The following is a 24,265-nucleotide window of genomic DNA, read 5'->3' as shown; positions in this document are numbered from 1 at the left end:
GCCATACTGTCTCCGGTTGTGTTTTGAACACTAATAAAGAAGAATTTTGTTTCAAATTCCGCGAGAAGTACTTCTCTGGAACCATTTGGTCCCATTGAGTGTAAACAGACGCTGAAAACAAACAAAATTTGTTCAGCTAAACACCTAAATTTAATGTTTTTGTTTGAGCTCTCAAATGCGACAAGACTGTGCAAGAATGCAACAAGACTGCGCAACGAGTTTGTGCAAGAATGTTTCATGAGGTTGATTCGTTTTTCATTTTCTTCAGATAAACAATGGCCAAATGAAATTTAAAAAATTAGGAAGAAGTTAATATAACAAAAATTGCAAGATCATGTAGCGCTAAACTTTTGATGCATAGCAAGTTCACAATTACATTCTCAGCTTTGAACACAACCTGAGCCGAAGCTAAGGGTAATATGAAACTCAACAAACGCATTGTCTTTCTGGCAAGCTGTCCCAGCAGTTTTCTGTATATACAAGTTTTTGAAACGTAGGGATTCGGAAAATTTGTGTAATTCCTGACAACTGAAACAACAGGTGGCTCTGATTAAACATACGAAAACAACTATATAGTGTAAAACCTGTTTTTTTTTGATAATGTAGATACGTTGTAAAGTGTTTGTTTCCATTAAGGTACACACTATAGAATTTTTGAAGCAAGCAATTTTTGAATAAAGTATAAAAAAAGCTGCACTTCAAAAAAAGAACATATCAAAAAAACTCCTAAAAATTAGACTGGTTCGCTAAACAATAAAACCCTACATTGATTTAATTAATTAAGTACCACTTGATATACCATACCATGGATTTCTTAATTGTTATTTAAGAAATTAACATTGAGTTGAAAATTACTGAGTTAACGTATACAACATAGCTTCAGCTTTTTTTCATATCTTCGAAAAAACTTTAAACACTTAATGAATTGTTGAAAATATTAGCGGCTAAATTCTATCGGTCTGTGTCAGTCAGGACACATTACCTTGAGATAGATAAAAGCTTCTGTTGTTTATGCTCAGCGAGTCTCCTCTAGAGATAATTATTGTTTTCATTTTTTAGAGAAACAGAAACAGCTTTTTGTAGATAGTTAGTAAACAAATGGTAACATTTGAAGGTATTAAAAGAAGTAGTAGTAGGTACTAGTGTAGCTTAGAACTAATAAGTAGTTGTAGTAGATATTAAAAGTATCTAGTAGTAGTTGTAGGTAGTACTAGTAGGTAGCAGTAGTAGTAGTAGGTACTAATTGTAGATAGTAGTTGTAGATAGTAGTAGTAGGCAGTAGCAGTAGTAGGTAGCAGTAGTGTTGTGTTCAATTCCGAAATGTTCGCCAGGCTTCATAACCCAATATGTTATACAGACTCTATCGCTTTAAATTTCAAATTCCTTTGGATGTTACTCTTTCCGATGCTCTATCAAATATCGTTACGGTGATGTTATTTTAAAACGTCGACAGAACAATAAGTAATCCAAAATTTTAACACAGGTTACTGAATGCACAGAAAATTTGATTAAAGAAAGAACAATAATGAACTCATTCGATTTTTATTGGCTTGAGGTGCTCTGATATTTTACTTCCAGTGTTTAATAGTTGAGTATATGTATATTCAGTATGCTGGAACCATTTACTGAAGAAGCGATTCGCTTTTGTTTAAGATTTCAGTCAAAGCACGCTTTATCCGTTAGTGTTATTCCCAATACGCAAACAAGACTTATTCGCTACTGAAGCTGTTTCTAGCAACCCCCCGCAGATACAAAGCTTGTGTTCTTTCTTGCTTAATTGATCAAGTGGCTAAATAACTTTTGAAAATTTAGCTATTTTTACAGTTCCAGTGGAAACTACTCTTCTTGTACATCATTACACTATTTGTTTGATTCAAGCTCTTGACGAATTCCTATCATTCTACTTTATTTAACTAACACGTTCAGCTGCTCCTGCTTATCATAGTTTTTCCACCAAAATTTTTCGGTTTTTTACAGAATTTAATCTTTTTACTTAGCTCAATTTATTGTTTATCTCTCAACAATTTATCTCAAATAATTTTTTCCTGTAAATAATCTTGCTCAATCCTAGAAGGGTAGCTGAATGCGTATAGAGAAATTTGTTTTCAAAAAAGCACGCCCAAAACATCAAAAACTGTGTTGCAACATTTTATCATTTTCTTGCCTAGAATTAAAAGACAAAGAGCATGAATTTTTTTTCGTAAAAAGTCTTGATAGTTTTTAATATGGTAGCTAGATAGGTGAAGAAAATTCAGTTTCCAACAAAGCATGCTCAGAACATCAAAAACTTGTTGTCGTCTTCGTTTGTGACATTTTGCTTGCCAATGCTTAATGGGACAGAGTTTAGCTACGCTGAAGGTCAAAATCCGTGTGCAAGATATAATATTATTGGATCGTGGAGACAAATAACAACATTCTTCTAGGCAATTAAATGCCCTCCAGGAACTTATCTCCCCCCTCTCTCTATCTCTCTCCCTCTCTCTATCTCTCTCTCTCTCATCGGATTGCAAACATATAAATACATAAATACATAAACACATTCAGACATATATACATACATTTCACTGTATAGATATAGAAACACATACACACATAAAACCAAGAACGTCTTGACATATACACACATTTACAATTTCTACCCACAGACATACACTTCAGCTTATACTCATAGAAACATATTACTAAACTTAAGCACAGTTATATTTACTTATAAACAGATATACACTTTCATATATACTTTCATTATACACATGAATACGCATAATTATAAAAATAAAACTCTCATTCTTTCGTTTCTTTCAATTGTTCATTCCTAGATAAACATTACAATTTTGAACACATGTAAGCAAAAATACGTACTTGTTTTGATAGAAATATACATAGTTACACATGTATATAAAAAAAATAAAGCCAAGCTTTCCACATCACACTGAACATTTGCAAAAGTATTGTCAACAAAAACTGCTTCTGACTGCTCTTTGACTTCTTTCAGACTACTTCAAAAACTGAGTTTTTCATGTCCTATTTGGTTGAACAAAATGAAGTCCACAAAAATCATTTTTGAAAGCTCCTTCATTGCGAAAAGTCCATTTCATGCAATTTTAGGGCTTCAAAAAATTTTTGAAATTTTTTTTCAGAAAAATAACGAAATTTTTGTATGTTTCGACCCCTATACTACTTAGGTGAGAAAAGTGAAGTCAACAAAAAATCACTTTTGAGTGCTCTTTCAAAGCGCAAAATCCATTTCAGACCATTTTAGGACTCCAAAAAATTTTGAAAATTTTTTTCAAAAAATTCGAAATTTTTATATGTTTCGACCCCTATACTACTTAGGTGAAAAAAGTGAAGTCAACAAAAAATCACTTTTGAGTGCTCTTTCATAGCGCGAAATCCATTTCGGACCATTTTAGGACTTTGAAAAACTTTGAAAAATTTTCGAAAAATTTTTGAAATTTTTTGAAAAATTTTAGGCTTCTGGTGTCTTATATTAGGTTTTTTATGTTTTCACCAAAAAGATTTAGTGAGAGTTCAAAACCTAGGTAACACCTAATTCTATATACAGCGAACATTTCAACAGCGGGTATCTGCCATGTTACTGGAGGGCGGGGGGTCCGGACACCCCCCCTACAAGAACTCTCACCACCGAAAAGCTGATTTTCTCTTAGTGAAAGCAAGTTTTTTGGTTAAGTTTCGCCAGTCAACTTAACCCAAGAACTTCTCTCAGGCTGGAGAAACTTAACCAAAAAACTTGCTTTCACTAAGAGAAAATCAGTTTTTCGGTGGTGAGAGTTCTTGTAGGGGGGGGGGGGGTCCGGACCCCCCCTCCAGTAACATGGCAGATATGAATACTACTTTGGTATCATAAGAAACTGTACTAAGACTGTGTCAAGAACAACTTGAATCTGTCTATAATGCCAATTAAACAAAACAGTTATTTGGCAATTGTTTCTCTTAGACGAAAAAGTTTTTGATGATGTGTTTTAATTCATATTTATTTAGAGAATAAAAATTATTTATTCTTATTTATTTAAAGTAGACACCTTTGAGTAAATAACAGTTAGATTTCTCATAAAAAATTTATAGGAAAAAACAGACAATTTTTGTCAGTTTTGACAATTGAAGAAGTGCAACTCAAAATCAAATACGTATCAATCCATACCATTTGTTGTTTTTTGTCAAATAGAAATTTGCAAATTTTTAAATGGGTACTGGAATACGTACACGAGAAACCAATATGAACGCCGTCTTCCTCGAAACAAAAATCATCGTTTCCTTTTTTCCATTAGGGGTTTTTAAATAAGTATCTATCGGTTTCCATGTTTGTCTTGTTATTTGGATTGACAAAATCCAAAATCTCCTCAATTGCACACTCAAAAGTCTGCTCAATAAATTGACGACTTCATTTAAACAGAGCATAAATGGAATGAATTTGGGTTTTAAAAACCAAAATTCCTTGTTGGTTTATTATACCCAAAATCATTCGAATGATTCTAAATTATTTTCTTCTGATTGTGCCATGACGTTCATTCTAATCAAGGAAAATTCAAATTTTTTCGGATATTCGCTTTTCATCGGACAGTAATATAGTACTGTAGTTGTCCTTCAGCCGTAAATATTAGTTTCAAAAGTTCTATGAGGGATGAACATGTTGTGATAGATATGACGAATACTTTTTGGCTCAATGACAAAACTGGTAGAAATAGCAAATTCTGGAGGAAAAATAAAAAAAAAATTTCCTCAAGTTTGAATGAACATATTTAAAAACGTCCAACTTATTCGAAGACTTGAGCATTCTCGACGATCCATGTAGAATTTCGTATTTAGACTAGGTTAATAGTCGGGGAGACACTACCACCCGAAATCCTTACTTGAAAGGTTTATTTTGGTGGAAAGGTTTTCTTCAAAGTTTACTCACGGTGTCCCCGGCTTGCTCTGTCTCCGGCTCAGAATCAACTCGGTTGCTCAAAGATAAATTGATATAATTTGATAGAATAAATCAATAGATTCAAGAATAAATCAATTGGGTTTTAAGCAACAGACAATAATTCAAATTACTATATTGGAATTTATCACAAGATCCCAAACTCTCTAAATCAAACTGAATATGTAAAGTTGTCTGCTCTGATATCAGCCTCACGAATCTCTCGTTCTTGGCTCTCGATATTCTTTACGAAAGTCTTTCTTCTATTAAGAAAGACCAACTTCACTTGACAACAGCTATTCCCTCTCTCTGATTTTGTTACTCAAGTTGAACTCCTCTACAATGTCAGAGTTATTCGGAGCCTTTTATAGCTCTGCTGCCACAACAACAACCATGTTAGTTTGCTCCCTCTTAGCAACTACTCGAATCACGACGCATTACAACGCGTGAACAACAACTTTGTTCAAACCGCTGCTATGGACAACAAATAGTCCTCACTTACGTAAAGTTCGTTATGACTTCAAAAGAACAATTGAATGACCTGAACGCCTTCTTTATACATTGCTGACTTCTATTCAAGCTATTCAAACTAGAACAATAGCAGTATCAGACTTATGACGCTACCAATTAATCAATCGGTCAAACTATGAACTCAAGAATCTAAGCCTTATTTGGAAGTCTAAAGTTCCCCCCATGGTATCTCTAAAACAAACTCCCTAGAAGTGACAACAACGGAACTTGCCTCAAGGTATGCACTAATTCCCTATCAAGTTTGAGCATGATGAGGTAAATACCGGATGATAACTAGCTTTTATTAAAATAAACCACTGAGAAAATAATTCTTTTACCTACTCAACTTTTAGATCCACATTGATTTGTCCCACTAACACTCGGTTCACCCCAAATGGTGTTTAAACGCAAGCCAATACACATGCTAACAACTTGTTGCGGACCGATTTTTGAATTTCAAATTGTATCCATTTTTATTGCGACATTTTGCGAGAAAAGTAGGATTTCACAAATTCTACACTCCTCCCTTCCAGACTATTATTCTCCTGAATAATTGCTAAACTTATGAAAAGACTAATTACTATACTCATGCTACCCTAACCCCCTGTCCCATTCGCTTTATTTTGGTTTTAATAGTAATGTACTATAGAATTTAGGATCAAATCAGCCTCTTTCCACCAATCGTGAAACTTTAGCTGACAAAAACACAGTCATCTTCGCTGGAAATAGTCTCTAGTTCAAAAATTCCTCCACTCTCCGACTCTGTCGATAGCTCATCGAAGTAGGAGGAGTAGCTGGTAAGCCTGTCGGTAGACCCCAGCCTCTGCGAATCGATGCTCTCTAAGCCAACACTTGGATGGAAGGAACTATCTCTATCGCCCTCCTCTGCAATCCCACCGGAATTGGCCGACCAATCCTTCGACAGGAAGCCCCTCAGCTCGTGCCATGGGCCACTCCCCCCTCCAGAAGGATAAATCCACCGTCTTCCCTCAACTCCACTAACAGATAGTGGAAGGACACACGAATCATTTTGATTCGTAACCTCAGTCCCAACATAAAGGAATCCCACACCCATTTCTCCTAACCCTCGAACTCATCCGGGTGGTATTCGGGGATCACCGGGTACATAGTTAGATCCATCGCGAACGGTTGTTGGCTTTTATAACTTCACTCTTCAACTCTCTGAAGCCTAATTTACTGAACTTAGCGTTAAGATAAAGAGAACAAAATGAATTGTCTACTTGTGATTTTCTCATTCTCTACAAAGTTTATCCTCTCCTCGGTCACTTACACTGGCTTCATTCTTCTTGAATCTCATTATTCTTTAATGGTTGCTTGCAGAACAATCCACTCAAAGCTGAATAGAGCTCGTTAATTTTCAACAGCAACAAAAAAATGAACAGAAATCACTTCTTTGTACAACCAACGCGTGCTTATTTTGACTCCTACTGTATAAATATCTCATTGTTCCAAAGCTCTAATTTAAACAGCACCTTACATCTTATCACAGCAAACCAAATTCAAATGACCAACACCAACTATTACGTTCCGGCGTTAGAAACTTTGGTTGGGGAGGGATTTTCTAATATTCAAATTCAGGAACGTGCCGCAAATTATTACGAGTTTGCTATTGTCATTGACCCTCACTCAACTGATAGCTTAATGTTTAGCACATACGAGACTTACGAATTTCTCAGCTTGATCGAAGGCCTAATTAAATCGGGTCAGTTGAATAGCTCGTGGTATGTCATAAGCTTACTAGATGATCTGAGACCACGAGTTGTGTTCCCCAACCGCAGAAAGGAATAATCCTTGCTCGCCTCCCTCCTGTAGTTCAACCCTCTTTTCCATACTTACTTCCCCCTTTACTCTTGCAGCCTTACCGATGCCTACGTATCTTATATACTTAAAATATTTTAGTTTTTCTTACTTTTATCCATCGATCAGTTTTCGAGAGTTTGGGATTTTAAAATAAGATCATATAGATCTCGTATATACAAGTAACACTAAAATAAAAAAGTATTTACAATGAAGCGCAGTTTTATACCCATTCCGCCTAAAAGTTAAGGGGGGATTGTAAAAACCCATTGGAGTTACCCTGCATACTCCTTAAAACAATTGATATCAATTACTGCATTGGTGGGGGGCAGGGGTTGTTCTAGGCTGGCGCTTCAATTCTTTTAATCTATATACAATAAAAGTAGCAAGTAATACTCTGATTATACACTAGAATGAAAGGGTGATTAAGACCTACCACATAAGAAGTCGAAGTCAGAGTATTCAAGGTCAAAGTATGCAAGCTTAAGTCTGAGTATTATCCACTAGTACTGGAAGCCGGTTACTTCTCATAACTCCCCACCACGCAATTGTTCACCAGGGGAGAAAGACCTCTCCTGGGGTAGCGACACTCTCTTCACTCTCATACCCATTCCCGTGCTTGTGTCACGTCTTGGGGTCTCCGACATCGACGCCGGCGAGATAGCCGCCTCATTCAGTTCGAAGATCGAGTTGAAGCTGGGTGGAGCTCCAAAAGGTGGTGAAAAGCCAGGTTGACCGGTGCCAGGTCTCAATTAAAAGTCAGCACTGTCATCTCGGGGTATCCTCGACCACGGAAAGCGGTTCATTTGTCGTCGGAAAAGTCTCTTATACAGCGGGGCGGGGTTCTTCATACAAGATTGATAGAAAAGGTATGCCATCAAGAACAGGACTATGGCTAATAAGAACCACACCACGACATTGGCTGGTCGGCTATGATATGCACTCCAATGGAAAGGCATGTGCTGGTTGATAATTCCTTCCGCAAAGGGACGAGAGATCCGCTCCATACTTTCCTCGTCCACAGTCTCTTCGGGCAATTCGATCACGTTGAGTCTTAGAACCTCTAACATTTCTCCATGAGCCTGATCACGAAAAGCATTGGGGATCTCTGCTCCCACCTTTTCGGATTCCACTTTCCTTAGCGTAGCAAATAGGGTGCGCAGCAAAGAATGTTGCTGGATATTGATCACCATTCCACTGCTGTACTGACATGTCCTGGGGTCCGGGTACAGAATTAGAGTTCCACTGGGGTTCTCAAATCGTCCATCGCAAGGTGGCCGGAGCAAACAGCTACGACATCCAGGAACTGGATAACCAGTCTGCTTCAACCCATGGGTAAAATTGAAGAACTTGTGGGCAGAAGACCTGGCTGTAACCAAGTAAGTCGAATCGTCTAAGTAGTCCGCTGTTGGCTCCTCTTGTAGTACAACCACTTCCTGCGGTCACAGCTTCAAGGCGGCGGCAGGTAGGTCGAAAAAAAGCTGGATAGACAAGTGGCTTCACTCGTTCGTGACATTGAGAATGGTTTCAGACATAACCTCAGACGGTTAGTTCCTACACAGTGCGAATTAATTTTCTCTTCCGACACTTCAGCGAAATGGTCTCTTCTCTCCGACACTAGAAGGAGAGACATTCGCAACAAATATTGGGTTGCCGTAACTCCATCGACAATAGGTTGGGGTAACGCCACAGCTCGGTAGACATGGTACAATCCGCTAGTGTGATGAAGAGGGATATTCATGAGTACATTAATTCCCGTGGTCGTTATCACCGTAGAATCCACTAGCTCAAATCCGTAGTAGGTCATCAGCTCTGATCGAGGTATGGCTTCCCGCATCCTGTTCAGTTTCAAACCATCAAGGACCTTCTGCAATACATCTGGTGGAATTAGGGTAGCTGGAATTAGTCCCCTTGTCAACGAAGACAACGCATCATCCAAAATAAATCCTAAGTTGTGCAACCCGATTTTGAAAGCAATAAGTTCCTCACGCAGTGCGTTCAAAGCTTGCCAGTAATTTATCATGGCCGTTGAAGATCGTGAAGCCTCCTGGTAGACATCGTGATGTTTCGAACTGACGCATAGCCGCTGGCCATCCAAAGCTCCGTCGGGTTCCTCCAACAACCGATTCCGCATCCCGGATCATTTGGAAGTTCGCGTTCGCATCTTGAGAAACCATTTTCAACTGGTTCTGGGTCCTGTTAAGTGAATGCACAAGCAAATGAATCCGCTCCCCGGTTTCCAAAGTTATTGTCCTGACAGCTTTGTCAAGATACTCTGCCTCCCGTCCTAATTCGTCAATTGCTTGCCTTCCTCCACAAAATCCAAAGCATGAGAAGTAGTGACAGAATCCCTGCTTGAGGACCGCAGCCAGAACGATGGCGGCCGCGGCTCCAATCAACAGTGGTTTCACCCATCGTCGCTCCCTACTGTGAGTGTGTAAAGAACCATTGATGAACGTTTCGGCCCGTATCTTCATCTCTGCTAGCACTCGAGCAATGTCGTCCACTTCGTATTCTATCCCTTTGAGTGCTATGTAAGTGACATTGATATAGCTCTGCGTCAGTTCCTTGTTTCCACAGATTCGTTGTTTGTAGTAACCATTCCATCGTTTCGCAAACTTGAATTGAAATTCTTGAAAGGCAAAGTCTAGGTGGGTCTTGTTGATAGCCGGAAGAATAGGAAAAGGGATCGAGACCAGAGTCGACTCCATGGCACTAGCTATGATTACTGGCGTCTCCGCGGTGAAAGCCGCTCCTGCCGTATGGTTGAAAGAGATACCGTGCAGCTTTCTTGCTTCCATCGGTCCCATCACCGCAATTGAAATCAGAATGAGGTTGAAAGTCGACATTGTCCAGTTGAATGAATCCTAAACAGCCTGTCGTTAGTTGGGGTCCATAACTAAAAAGTGTTGCATCAAATTGTTAGTAGGTGGTAGTGCCTTTTCCCATTTCTATTAGTTATTCGTCAATACCCAGCCGAATGACTGGGTGGATCTCTCATCTTGGTTGTCTTGCAGGTCCCGTATCTGGAGAGACTACTGTTACCTCCCTAGGTTCAGGAACACCAGATGACTGGTCCTGGGCTGGTTGCTCTGGTTCACGAAGAGGTGGCTCTGCTCGTGCATCGTCAGCAGTTACTGGCGCTTCCAGCCTGCCCCCATCATTTGGAATTTCCTCCGGTACCCTGGCTGGTTCCGTTACAACTTGTTCGTGAAACAGTCCCTCCAAGTTCGGCACGTCGTCATCAACCCGTTCATTTTGTCCCCTTCTCTGTACAAGGCGTCGCATCCTGGCATTCTGCTCTGTTGGGCGTAAATCGAATCCCTCTTCTTCCCAATCGTCTTGATCTACGCCTGGATGTTCAAGAAACCCTTCGGACCTGAGAGCCGTAGTCCTCTTCTTTTCCTTTGGGCTCCAAGCATCGCCTTCCTCCAAGTACGGTTTGAGCATATTGTAGTGTAGTATCCTCCATTTTGCCATTTGATTTGGTTTCGCTACTTTGTAATTAACCTCCGATGTTCGTTCTAAAACTACACAAGGACCCTCCAACTGCAGGAAGAACTTCCGAGATTTTGCTTTGTGCTTTGAGTAAACCCACACTTTGTCCTGCTTTTCATATGGTTTCCCATAGACTTTCTTGTGGTATCGATCCTTCTGCCTCCTCTGGTTTACACCTAGAGATTCCCTTGCGGATGCATGAGCCTCTCTGAATAAACGTGACAGATCCTCAGCAAAGCTGTCTCTTGTAAGTTCTTCGTCGTGGGGCTTTGGATAGAATAAGTCTATGGGGCACTGGCACTCCTGTCCATACACAAGGCTGTAGGGAGTTGCTTATGTTGTCCTGTGAATTGTTGTGTTGTAAAAAAAACTTAAATAGGGTAACAGTTTATCCCATGTTCGCGGGTTGTCCGCACAATACTTCGAGATGACGTCGGCAATCACCCGGTTGTGCCTCTCAACTTGCCCGCTGCCTTTAGGGTGATGTGGTGATGTCCTGGTTTTATCAATTTTCAACAGCCTGCAGACCTCCAGCATGAGCTCACTCCCAAAGTTCTTTCTCTGATCCGTGTGGAGTACGTCGGGTACACCAAATCGCAAAATCCAACTTTCCGCAATCTCTTTTGCTACATCAGGTGCTTCAGTACCCTTCAATGGGACACTGACCACATACTTCGAGAACAAATCTGTCATGACCAATATGTGCTTGGCTCGCGTTTCGTTGGCCATCGTAACTGGACCCAAGATATCTGCTGCAACCATGTGGAATCGTATCCCAACTTTAAATGGCACAAGTCATCCAATCCTCTTTCTCCCAGCTGTAGTCCTAGCTGCACACGGTAGACACCAAGCGAGCTTCTTTTCAACATCTTGTCTCATGTGTGGCCACCAGAAACGTTGGCGGATTCTCCTTAACGTCTTCTCTACAGCAAAGTGCCCCCCACTGACTGGGGATGCGTGCAACTGATCCAGAATTTCCTTCCGGCTCACTACTGGAACAACGATTTGAAGTATTGGGGGTTTTCCCTCCCAGCAATACCATCGCTGGTAGAGGATGCCTTTTTGCCTTTCCTCACGGTGAGTTCGTTCCACCTAGACCAATATGCCAATACATCGGGCCCATGCTGCACTGCTCCTTCTCGCGTCACTAAGTTCGAACCAAAACTCTCAAGATCTCCTCCCGGATTATAGGGGAGCCACAGGAAAACTCTGCTAATAGCTTCGTCCTCCTGCTACATTTTCTCTACATCAGGCGTCTCTCTACTCCAAATTTTTGATTGACCATCCAGTGCATCTTCCTCCGAGTCGGCGCCTCTTCCAACTTCTTCTCGGATCATTCCACAGGATTCTCGGGTTCTTGCCAAAGCCACTTCTAGGGAAACAGGCTCAGGACAACTACCAGTCAATTCTTCTCTCTCTCCGGGAGCTCAGTCGGGTTCTTCTGACGTGCGTCTTGATAAACCGTCAGCATTGCCATGTTGGTTGCCTGCTCTGTGCACAAACATGAAGTCAAATTCCTGAAGCTTCTGAATCATCCGGAAAGTCATCCCATCCGCATCCTGTCGAAACATCCAACGCAAGCTGGCGTGGTCAGTTCTTAGGACGAATGGAACGCCCAACAGATATGGTTGGTACCACTTCATGGCCTGTATTACCGCCAAAGCCTTTTTTTGGTTTTCGAGTTTATCATCTCTGTCCTGCTTAACACTCGTGACGAAAACACCAGGGGTCGATTCACTCCATTGACTTCGTTGGAAAGTACGGCCCCAATGCTAACGTTACTGGCATCAGTGTCTACAATGAATGAGCCCAAATAGTCTGGGTACTGGAGAACGGGGGCAGTCACCAGCTCTAATCTCAACCGGTCAAAAGATTCTTGCTGAGCTGGGGTCCACTCAAATCGTGCACTCTTCTTAGTCAAATCATGCAAGGGTTTGGCGATGCTTGCAAAAGTCTTGATGAATCTTCGATAGTAGTTAGCAGATCCAATAAAAGACCGGACATCTCTCACTGTCTTAGGAACGGTCCATTCCTTAACTTTTGACGTCTTCTCGGGGTCGGGGGACGTTCCATCTACTCCGATGACGTGACCTAGGTACACCACTTGTCTCTGGAAAAGCTGACACTTCTTCGGCTTCAATTTTAAATTTGCATTACGTAACGTCACGAACACTTCTTCGAGATGCTTCAAGTGATCCTCTGCCGTCTTGCTATAGGTGAGGACATCGTCCAAAAAGATGAGATTAGTTTGGTGGAGACTCTGCTGAAATAGCTCGTCCATAAGTCGTTGGAAGGTTGCGAGCGCATTGGACAGAACAAATGGCATTCGGACATACTCATACAGACCTCCGTCTGGGGTCACAAAAGCAGTCTTATGTCTATGTTCGGCGGCTACAGGAACTTGACAATATCCACTTGCTAGATCCACAATGTGTTTCCTCTCAGAGCGTCAAACACTTGGGCTTGGTTAGGCATCGGATAGGCATCCTTCACAGTGACATCATTCAGTTTCCTATAATCCACACAGAACCTCCAGCTCCCGTCTTTCTTTTTCTGTAGTACAATTGGCGCACTATACGGACTTCTTGATGGCTGTATCACTCCTCTCTCTAACATTTTTCTAAGTTCTTCCTGGATGATTGGTATCCTAGCTGATGAGATTCGGTGTGGTGGTACCTTGATAGGCTTACTGCTACCTGTTCTAATCCGATGCTCGACCACGTCGGTAGATCCCAGCTCGGAATCATCCAAGGCAAACACGTCTCTGTATTTGATGACAAGGTCCCGCAGTGCTATCCAGTGATCTCCTCGTGCTTCCGGGGCACATTTCTTCAAAATTTGCTCGGCTTCCTGTTCAGGAGAATTTAGAGGAACAACATCCTCACCAGCTTGCATTTTGAACTAATCCCCTCAATTTAGACACGATAAGTTTTGTTGGCTTCTAGTCACCCCTTCAGCTAAGGTCTCCTCTTCCTCTTCTCTGTTGGGTCCAAAGTTATCGTCCTTCTCGCCATCCTCATCGAAGATACTCCCAGAGGCCATCATAACCTCTACTTGGTCTTCCTTGCCAACTTTTTCCAGGATCTGCTGGATCGCTTCTTTCGTTTCGGCTTCATGTGTCGGCTTCGTGTTACCATTCTGCGAAGTTCCCCACAATTTTCCGCTGTTCAACGGTATTATAGCTGACTCCACTGGGGCTATCCACAACTGGTTGGTCTGCAAATCGATTACACAGTTATGTTTTTGAAGATCCCTGAGTCCGAGAATCATTTCCGTTTTGAGTCCGTCAATTATAAGGACTTCACACTCGTCATCAATGCCACCCATTTTGAGATGAATTGTTGCTGATCCTGTAACGTTTACATACCGACCGTCAGCTGCCTCCAGGAGTCCACGGTACCGCATCAGTTTTCGCGGTTCCTTAAGTTGGTCAAATGTGGAAGATCTTATCATATTGGTTGAGGGTCCTGTGTCCACCAAAATCTCTATTGGAGTCCCATTTACCTCCCCCGTAACTGTGATACTTCCAGTTCGTTTGTCTGGTTCCCACTTCACTGCAACTTTAGGTTTGAGAAACCGTGGTTCCGGTAATTTGTTGACTGCTTCTATATCTTTTAAAGTGTCACGGTTATTAGTTGGATCTTGTTTGTTTTCGGCCGGGATGAAACCTTCTTTCCTAAATCCCTGGAGACTCCCGGCCCGTCTTAGTTTAAATGTTTCTGTTTCGGTTCGTTGCATTCTCGTGCGTAGTGTCCCATCTTAGAGCAATTGTAGCAGCGGACTCCTTGATTTGAGGTCCCAGACTGCTTCCTATCGGTGCTGGCAAAGTTCTGGCCGTAGCGGCTGGTTTCTGGGTACGGATTGAACAATCGCGGGTTTCCGTCCTGATCTACTGTTGTTTCTTTTCGTGGTCCGGGGATTACTGAGTTGACAATATTAGTCATCATTTCGGACATCCCTTTAATCATGTTTGCCCGATTCTTTACTTGTTTCTTCATCTCGTCCATTTCTACCTTCATCATGTCGGGCTCCATTTGTCCACTAACAGCTTGAACATGATGTCTTTCCACGAATTGGTCTGACTGTTGAAGGTACCTGGTGGTCGCCAACCGCCTGCGCTGCCTCATTCTAGATCCTCGACTGATTGCATCGATGTTAAGGGCCCTATCAACGGCATCATTGAACGTGTTGGGGTCCTCCCGAAGAAGCAATTCCTGTATCTCTAGATCAAACAGCCCATCGATGAACTGCTCTCGGTTCATGTTATCCCTCGTAGCTGTATTCATGGTGGCATTGGCAATTTCCCCAAGCGACCTCACCCGTCTAGAGAACTCTCGAATATCCTCTTTCTCACCCTGGGCCAAGTTCTTGAACTCTGTTCTCGCTGTCCTCGGATTCCTGTAGGGTGACATCCTCGGGTCCAAGTACATCATCATTCTTGCCAGAGTGCGAGCGGGTTGGTCTTGCTCCTGAACTCGATAGTGTCGGGGCATGGCATTAAACTCCTGCATCGCCCAACCAACAAGAAGGGTAGGTATTGTGCTTCGAGTCTGCTCATCCGTCCAATCATGTTTGTCCATGAGGTATGAAAAGTGGGCTTTCCATGAAAACCAATCGGGAGACAACGCCGACGGGAACTTTTTGGGCCTGCCAGCTGTGTTGTTGACCGCCAACTGGTTTTGAGCCACGACCATAGCCTCCGCAAAAAGCTGTCTTTCGTTTTCGCTCATTGCTTACTTATGAACTCAGGACTTCTTCGTCTTGAACGGAGCTCGGATTACTCTCCTTGCTCAACTGATTGTAAGTGTACCTCAAAAGAACTGACCCACCCAGGAGCGCCACTGTAGAATTTCGTATTTAGACTGGGTTAATAGTCGGGGAGACACTACCACCCGAAATCCTAACTTGAAAGGTTTATTTTGGTGGAAAGGTTTTCTTCAAAGTTTACTGACGGTGTCCCCGGCTTGCTCTGTCTCCGGCTCAAAATCAACTCGGTTGCTCAAAGATAAATTGATATAATTTGATAGAATAAATCAATAGATTCAAGAATAAATCAATTGGGTTTTAAGCAAAAGAAAATAATTCAAATTACTATATTTGAATTTATCACAAGATCCCAAACTCTCTAAATCAAACTGAATAAGTAAAGTTGTCTGCTCTGATATCAGCCTCACGAATCTCTCGTTTTCGGCTCTCGATATTCTTTACGAAAGTCTTTCTTCTATTAAGAAAGACCAACTTCACTTGACAACAGCTATTCCCTCTCTCTGATTTTGTTACTCAAGTTGAACTCCTCTACGAACTCCTCTACGATAACAACAACCATGTTGGTTTGCTCCCTCTTAGCAACTACTCGAATCACGACGTATTACAACGCGTGAACAACAACTTTGTTCAAACCGCTGCTATGGACAACAAATAGTCCTCACTTACGTAAAGTTCGTTATGACTTCAAAAGAACAATTGAATGACCTGAACGCCTTCTTTATACATTGCTGACTTCTATTCAAGCTATTCAAACTAGAACAATAGCAGTATCAGACTTATGACGCTACCAATTAATCAATCGGTCAAACTATGAACTCAAGAATCTAAGCCTTATTTGGAAGTCTAAAGTTCCCCCCATGGTATCTCTAAAACAAATTCCCTAGAAGTGACAACAACGGAACTTGCCTCAAGGTATGCACTAACTCCCTATCAAGTTTGAGCATGATGAGGTAAATACCGGATGATAACTAGCTTTTATTAAAATAAACCACTGAGAAAATAATTCTTTACCTACTCAACTTTTAGATCCACATTGATTTGTCCCACTAACACTCGGTTCACCAAATGGTGTTTAAATGCCAGCCAATATACATGCTAACAACTTGTTGCGGACCGATTTTTGAATTTCAAGTTGTATCCATTTTTATTGCGACATTTTGCGAGAAAAGCAGGATTTCACAAATTCTACAATCCACAATGTACTTCTGGTAAACTTTGACAGTGTTTGGGGGCACAAAATCTTATTTATTCTAAGCCTAATTATCAAACAAATGAACTGGTGATTGTACTACAATTTTCTAAAGATTACCAAAGGGAGGATTGAATACGTACTGTTGAGATATTTAGTCGCGGCCTCGCTTGGCCGCATAGGTGACTCACATTTAAATTAGCCTCCTGGGTTTAGAAACTAAACAACCTGAGAATCAAATTAATACTGCGGACGTTGGTTTGCTCCTAGCTTCATCGATTTGGTTACAAATGAGGTTTTTTTGTTCTTATAGGGAGTCATTAGTCTCTCAGAAGGAAAATTGAAATATCTTGGATGTCAAAAAAAATTCATACCTGACAGGAGGTCCGCCACTCGTGAGAAAAAAAGTTAAAAAAATTGTCAAAGACTGTTCTTCAACTAGTTTAATGGTTAGCTGCTGCTCACGTACCTGCAATAGGTCTGAATTTTTCTATCACAGGATTTTTCTTTAGGCAAAAAGCTCGTATTGTGAAATAAAGCATTACCCCTATTGGTGAAAGTTTCCGTTTTGCTTTTCTTCGGTAATTTTGGTTATAATTGGATAACACGCTGTTGTTAAACACTGACAAGAAAACTCCATTGCATGGCGCCAGAGAACAGAAAAACGGGTCACAAATAGCCTATTCAACAATTATTTTATCTAAAAAAACAAAAGCTTATCATTAAATAGCAGATCGTGACCCGGTGATTATTCTTGCCGTCAACGCAGATTTTGATGGTGTAGTGGCCTCCAAACACTGACATCTCTCATCAAAAATAGTTCAAAATGCGAGTGAGATTTCAGTTTACAATATGGAAGCAGCTGAGGATCAAAAACATAGGGTGCCTGAGCTCTTCAGGAAATATCGTTGGCGCACTGGCAGTTGAAATTCTTAAGTGTTTTCCCGGGTCGATACCGAATGGTTAACTTGTACGAACTTGCAAGTTTCTTGCAAAGAATGATTTACTTGTAAGAACTTGCAAGTCGAATTGTTAACTTGTAAGAACTAGCAAGGTGAATGGCTAACTTGTAGGTTTCTTGCAAGTTCGTACCATTCGAGCACAGCTATTATTGGTTAATTCAATTTAACATTCAGCCATTTACCGTAAAAAGCGCGTGGGAGTTAGTTGCTCTGTTTAGATAACATAATACAATTCGACCTAAGTAGACAAAATGGTTAGTTTTAGAAATTTATCAATTCAATAGAGATCCTTTTGCAATTCATTTTAAAAACTGTAGATCTCAATTAGCTTGTTCACAACCGCTTTTTAAAAAAGTTCCCATAATATTAACTTTCATTAAATTTTCAAATTCATATGTCAGTATTTTCTCAAAATAAATTAGTAGCACTTCATTTTTAAAGGCTTTTTTATGATTTAATTCACACTTTTCCAGATTCTATTTTTCCAAACATCCGTTTACATTCATGTCTGCCAACGTTTTATTTACGGTTTAGTGCGTATGTAGGTGTATGTATGTGTGTGCGTGTGTGTATGTGGGTATGTGCATGTTTATGTGTGTGTGTGTGCGCGTGCGCGTGCGTGCGTGGTGTTTGTGAGTGTGTGTGTGTGTGTGTGTGTGTGTGTGTGTGTGTGTGTGGTGTGGTGTGGTGTGGTGTGTGTGCAAATGGTTAACTTGAAAGAAATTGTAAGTCGAATGGTTAACTTGTAAGTAAATTATAAATCAAATGGTTTACTTGTAAGAGCCTTGTAAGTCGAATAGTTAACTTGTAAGAGACTTGTAAGTCGAATTGTCAGAAATATAATGGTCAGAAACCTTGTAATGGTCAGAAACCTTGTAAGTTTCTGTCAGAAATATGCAAGTTCTTACAAGATAACCATTCGGCCTCGGGTTGTTTTTAGTGTTCAAAGAGGACTCTGATAGAATATCCAAAATTTGGGACATTAGAAGATACAAATTGAAAATATCAACCAGAAGTTGTTATATTTTTATTTTCGACACCCGTGTTGAGAAAATTTATGCAAGAAATGCGCTGAAATGCGCTGAATTTTCGAAAATTTCAGCTCAAAAACATTACATAAAAATTCGCTGAAATGTGCTGAAATGAAAATGCGCAAGAAACGCGCTGAAAATTACTATTTTTTCAATAAAAAGCGCTGACTGAGAGTCGAACTTTCTCTGCAGTGCCGTAGCCATCACTCAATCAAATGCGCAATTGATTCCTGAAACTCTTCCCATTTAATTTGATTTTATAATAATAAACAACCTGTGAAAAATCGCGCTGAAATTATGTAAGAAACGCGCTGAAAATTCAGCGAATTTCATGCATATTTTTATCGCATTTATGCGCTTTTCGGCCCATTTTTTCGTTAATCGTTAATCGTTAATATAAGAGCAATTTAAATGGTTCGAAATTCAGGAATCGGTGTCAAAAAGCGTTGAAACCCACTACATAAATTTAAGAAATTCGCTGAAATTTGAAAACATTTCGTGCAAAGTTTCAGCGCATTTCAGCGTAATATTATGTAAGAATTTGCGCTGAAAATTTTGAAAAATCAGCGCATTTAAGCTCATTTCAGCGCATTCCACTCATTTCTTTCAAAAATTTAGCACATTCAGCGCATTTCTTACAAAATTATGCGCTGAAATGGCGCTAAAATCTCGACCCGGGCAGGATGGCGTATTTAATTTGATTATTTGCAATTCGTTGATCTGCTTGAATGCTGCTAAACTGCCTGCGTAAAAGTCTCTTCTCAACATTAGAAAAAATATAGTGTAAATGCTCACATAAATATAGAGCAAATTTTTGCATTCTCTCCACACCCATTGGTAGAAAAGGATATTACTTCGTCTTCAATGTGGGTTCACCCAATAGAAGGCAGCTAAGCAATGGTATTTGGCTTTCTCAGTTTGACTACTAGCCAATGAACTGAACTGTAAATGATGATTGATGTTAGCAAGGAACTACGATAAACACAGGTTACTTGCAACTTTTTTCCCCATTTTTCCTATCGCATTTTTTTGCAGTTTTTCGAAAATTTTCATTGTTGAATACCTCCTTATTATTTGGCTTTGTTTTTCAGCATGCTAGAACCAGGAAAAACTTAGTTTAAAGGTGACGTATCCATCCCATTCACCCCGCCTTGAGTACTTTTAATTTATAACCTCCATAGCTTCACATTCTACCTTTCAAATAGCTACCTAAGATATTGCAAATCCCAATTTTTAACTGTGGTTGTAAGAACACTGGAAGAGTGGCTTAAACAGATCATATCCGAATTGACAACCTGATGGGTTTTGCTCCTTGATTTCCTTGCATGTCACCGTGGTGACGTTGGGAGTGGCTCCCGCCACATACCACCTGCGGGAGGACGTCGCGGGTTCCCTGGAGAGACATTGGTGATTGAAAACGTCACTCCATCCAATTTCTGTTTTGTCAGAATGCCAAACTTCGCACACTCTTGTTATGTTCTGAAACAAATTGCCCTTTAATTCTTAAAGCCAAGTAATCAGTTTATTTTCAACATATGCTGAGCATGATACTGTCTGCCCCTGCCCCCGGAAACACAACAGAACCCACAAAGTGACCCATGTCTAGACCTCGAATAATGAAAAAACAGAACAATGGGGGGATACTGAATTAAATTACAAAAGTCTTTTTCACAGTTAAATTCGAGGCTAACTTTTTCCTAAGTCCAGCCAAATTCTTTTTATGGGTTGAGTAAAGGTCTTTTCATAGGCATTTTGGGTCAAGCATGGTCTTTTCATAGTTATCTTGGGTCGAGCAAAAGTTTTTTTGTCAGTTTGTGTGTTCTGCATTTTTTTGAGATTTTTTTTATATGCTTCTGAGCAACAGAAGCAGCAGCGGTAAAAGCCTAAACAGCATCGGACCAAAGAACACCAATTTAAAATACACTTGAAGAGCAGCTGAAGGACTTAAAATTTTTTGCTATCCTTAAGATAAAGAATTTATAGCAGCTGGACTACATTGCCACAATAGTAGCCACAACAGGCCATTATTAAAATGCGGCGTTGTTCTTTTATTCCTGTCAAACTTTTATATTATTATCATAAAAACTGATGCGAATTTTCAATAGACTGTTTGTTCTTCTAAATTTAAAAAGAAGTAGGAGCAAGCGTGCTAGCTGCGTTGTATGTAATAGTTGGCAAAAAGAACTGCACCTAAAATTATTTTCGTACCGAGACATTTTATTGCTCCGCCAAATTCCAGGACAAGTTGTTTTTGTCCAACCGAAATCCAGGGAGCTCTTCTTCATCGTCTAGGCAAATTCGTTGACGGTTGTCTTAGTTCAAGCCAAATTCGAGGACACCACTTAAAGCCCAGACAACTTCTTTTGTTACAAAAATCCACTCAGGCCAAGTTTCCATGCCTTATATCAGTCGAGGACCGTCTAATCATAAATCCTGATCTAGACTAGGAAGTCTACGGACTAAATTGGGGGAGCTCGCGGAGGGGGGGGGGGTTGAATCAACATAAGTCTTCATCGTTTTCTTTATATAATTTTTGAATTGCAGAGAAAAAATCGACGCCGAATAGATCGAGATCGAATCTTGAAATTGTCCGTAGAGAAATAAACGTTCCGAATAGTCGGAAACTAACTTCGCATACCTTATGTTTGCTTAACCTTTTTGGACAAATTTTTCAAGAGTTTGAGGAAGAAAAAAAACAAATATATGTATATTTAGAACAAAAGTCTTTTTAAAATTTAGAAATTTGGGATGTTACCCTTTTTGTCCTCCGGTATGTTACGGGTTACCTTTGACATAACATAGCAGAAATTTGATGCCTGAGTCTGATATGGCACTGGAGTCTGTAGTGAAAATAAATAAACCCATTAAGCTGGGGAGAAGGCACAAACGGAAATGATCCAATTTTTTTTCCTTTTTCATAACTGAAATTTTTATCGCATTCAGTCGCGTTTCATTTTAAAATATGAGCAGCCAATTTTTTAACTAGAAGTTTATGTTAAAAATTCAACAAAAGCTTCCAATAACATTCGGGCCATAACGATCCGGCTTTCGAAACACATCCGCATCAGCGGAGAAAGAAAAAATTTCAAATCAAGAAATCCTATTAAAACAGTGCGTTTTTGCAACAAAAAGCCCAGAAAAGCCAAGATTAAACCAACGATGTGTTTTGCTCTATTTCGCACAAAAGGATTATTTTTTAAAACTGAGTGAAATATACTTTATTCGTTTTAATTCTAAATGAAATTAGATAATAATTTAGAATTTTTTTTTTCACAGGTTCACGTTCCACCATTTTTCAAAACGAAACTCATTAAAATATGCGATAAGAAAGAGTTTTCCAAGAAACAAAATTTAACCTCTGTCTTCTTTAAAACATTCATCTAGAGAAGAATAATGAACGTATCCCACATTTTTTTAATAAACGAAACTGTGCAATCGCGACTGAAAATTATGTATTTCTCTTTCGGATGACTTTTTTGCTGACCGACTTATTGTTTAGGAGACCTGTAAAACTCAAATGTCATGGCTACCTTAGTTAAAACTATTGTATGTCTTGATTATATACAAATTTTTAACATCTGTTCTATTTGATTTTTTAAATTTATTTTTAATCACATGTCTCAATGCAACGAATTGCCTATGCAAACTATCACTGCAATAAATCATTATTCGCAGCTCAGTTGAAATCGCCAATTTAATAAGTTTTTTGTCGCCCAATTTAAGAATTTTTGAGTATCGTGATTCGAAACTGTTACAACGGAAAAAATATTTGGTTCGATGTTTTAAGTTTCTATTACTTTACCTCTAACTTTTTGAATCACCATGGAAAATCATAAAATGTAAGAAGAGGAGTTCAAGAGATTTACCAAGAGAAGCTCAAGAGACATTCATTTTTTTCCTCTAGATTTTTTGTGCCCTTCTTTAGATACGTTCTGCTTCTAAGGGCTCCACTTTCTAAAACAAAACTAGCAGTAGGTCAGTAGTATAAAACCTACATTGGTTTGTCTTCAAACTATCTATTTTATCCCTTTTGAGACGAAAAAAAAAGAACTGTTTTTGTATTTAACATGATGCAATGGAAGTCTCTAATTTTCAGCCAAGTTAGGAAAATTTCTTGGGTATTTTTAGATTACTACCAGAAGCTTTGTACACTAACATTATGAATTTCAAAACAAAAACGGTTGCAGAAAAAGCGTTGAAATGTTGCCGGAAACTCGCCCCAGGTTTATGAAATTTTCTGAAAGTCATGTAAGAAATGCGATGGAATAGAATATAGTGTTGAAAGAGAAATGCGCTGAGATAGAAAAGGTCGCTCTACAAATATAGTGCTATTTTTTCTAAAGTTTGGCATCCTAGTCAATTGATAAAATAAACAAACAAATAATCTACTTGCTGAAAGTAAAATTCTTCCTGCAGAACTTCAAATAGCAAACACTTCAAAAAATAGATTTTTCAATGTTGTCTAACAAACAAACACTCAAGATGAAAACGACTTCAGAATAACTAGAGACGTTGAGATTAATGTAAATAATCGTACACGTGATTTTTCTCTCAAAACGTAGAATCAACTAGAAATTCTTCAATTAAGAAAAATTTCTTTCGTAGATAGAATAAACTTACGAGAAAGGAAAAATCAAAGAAAAACTATATGGAAAATTTAAAAGCAGAGATGCAAAAAAGACACGGAGGAGTTTCAATGCTAAAAAACATTAAAAGCTTTTATGAGTTTATTTTTAACGGAAAATGAACGGTAGTTTTTAGTTAGTTATTTAAAGGAAAGATGCAGTATATTTGATTTATAATACTACAACTTGTAACTTAAAATTAAAATTTATTAAAATATAATATTAAAAATTACATGTCTGAGATTTGAAAATAATTGTGCTGAATTTATAGAACTTGTTCTATGCAGAAATCCCATATAACAATGCAGAGAAATGCGCTGATATTTGATGAAAATTTCAGCGCATTCAGTGCATTTCTTTTATAATTTTGGCGCATTTCGTACAAAAAATCCAATGAAACAGCGCTGACATCTCCAACCGGGTTGTAAGAATTTTTCAGTTTTACTGCCTCATTTTCTGCCGTTTTTTTTTCAATTTTGATTAATGATTTCTTTGAAAACAGAATAACTGTTCCATAAAACTCACACAATAACTGAAGAGAACACATCCTGTTGTAGCCATACAAGTGACATAACAAGCCTCAGTAGAAGGAGCCTTGAGTTTTTGGGTAGCATTGCCGAACCCTTGCAAACATGGGCACTCTGTGAAGAAGTCAGTAATGCTAAGTTGAAAACAGTTCGAAATTGGAAAAATTATTGCAGTAGCTGACACAAAAGACACAAGATTCCTGAAAAAATCCATGTTACAAAAGGAGAATTTAATAATTCATGAAGTTTTTATATAATCATTAATTCAAATTATATCCAAATTTACATCTGTTCAACTGAAAGATTTTGAAATACTATATAGCAGTACAAAGAAATTCAAAAATCTAATTGAGCCCAGTGGTACAATTTTTTTACTCTATCACTTTAATTGCCCTTCCCAATAGTGAATCATCAATT

General features: G+C 39.3%; 1 protein-coding gene across 1 annotated transcript in view; it reads right to left on the bottom strand.

Annotated features, from left to right (window-relative positions):
* Positions 1-24,053, bottom strand: part of LOC142342024 (uncharacterized) — a 67,254-nt gene extending 43,201 nt beyond the window's left edge. Inside the window, exons 1-2 of the mRNA XM_075393191.1 lie at positions 23,847-24,053; positions 19,992-20,175 (exon numbers count right to left, since the gene is read on the bottom strand). Of these exons, the coding sequence (XP_075249306.1) occupies positions 19,992-20,175; positions 23,847-23,882 (220 nt within the window). The 5' untranslated portion in view covers positions 23,883-24,053. The remainder of the gene's footprint in view (positions 1-19,991; positions 20,176-23,846) is intronic.
* Between the last annotated feature and the right edge of the window lie 212 nt (positions 24,054-24,265).

The sequence above is a fragment of the Convolutriloba macropyga genome, chromosome 7 (assembly GCF_964194025.1).
Source record: "Convolutriloba macropyga chromosome 7, txConMacr16.3, whole genome shotgun sequence".
NCBI classification, from domain to species: domain Eukaryota; kingdom Metazoa; phylum Xenacoelomorpha; order Acoela; family Convolutidae; genus Convolutriloba; species Convolutriloba macropyga.
The sequence above is the reverse complement of the archived record's forward strand: the minus strand, read 5'-3'. Positions and strand labels throughout refer to the sequence as shown.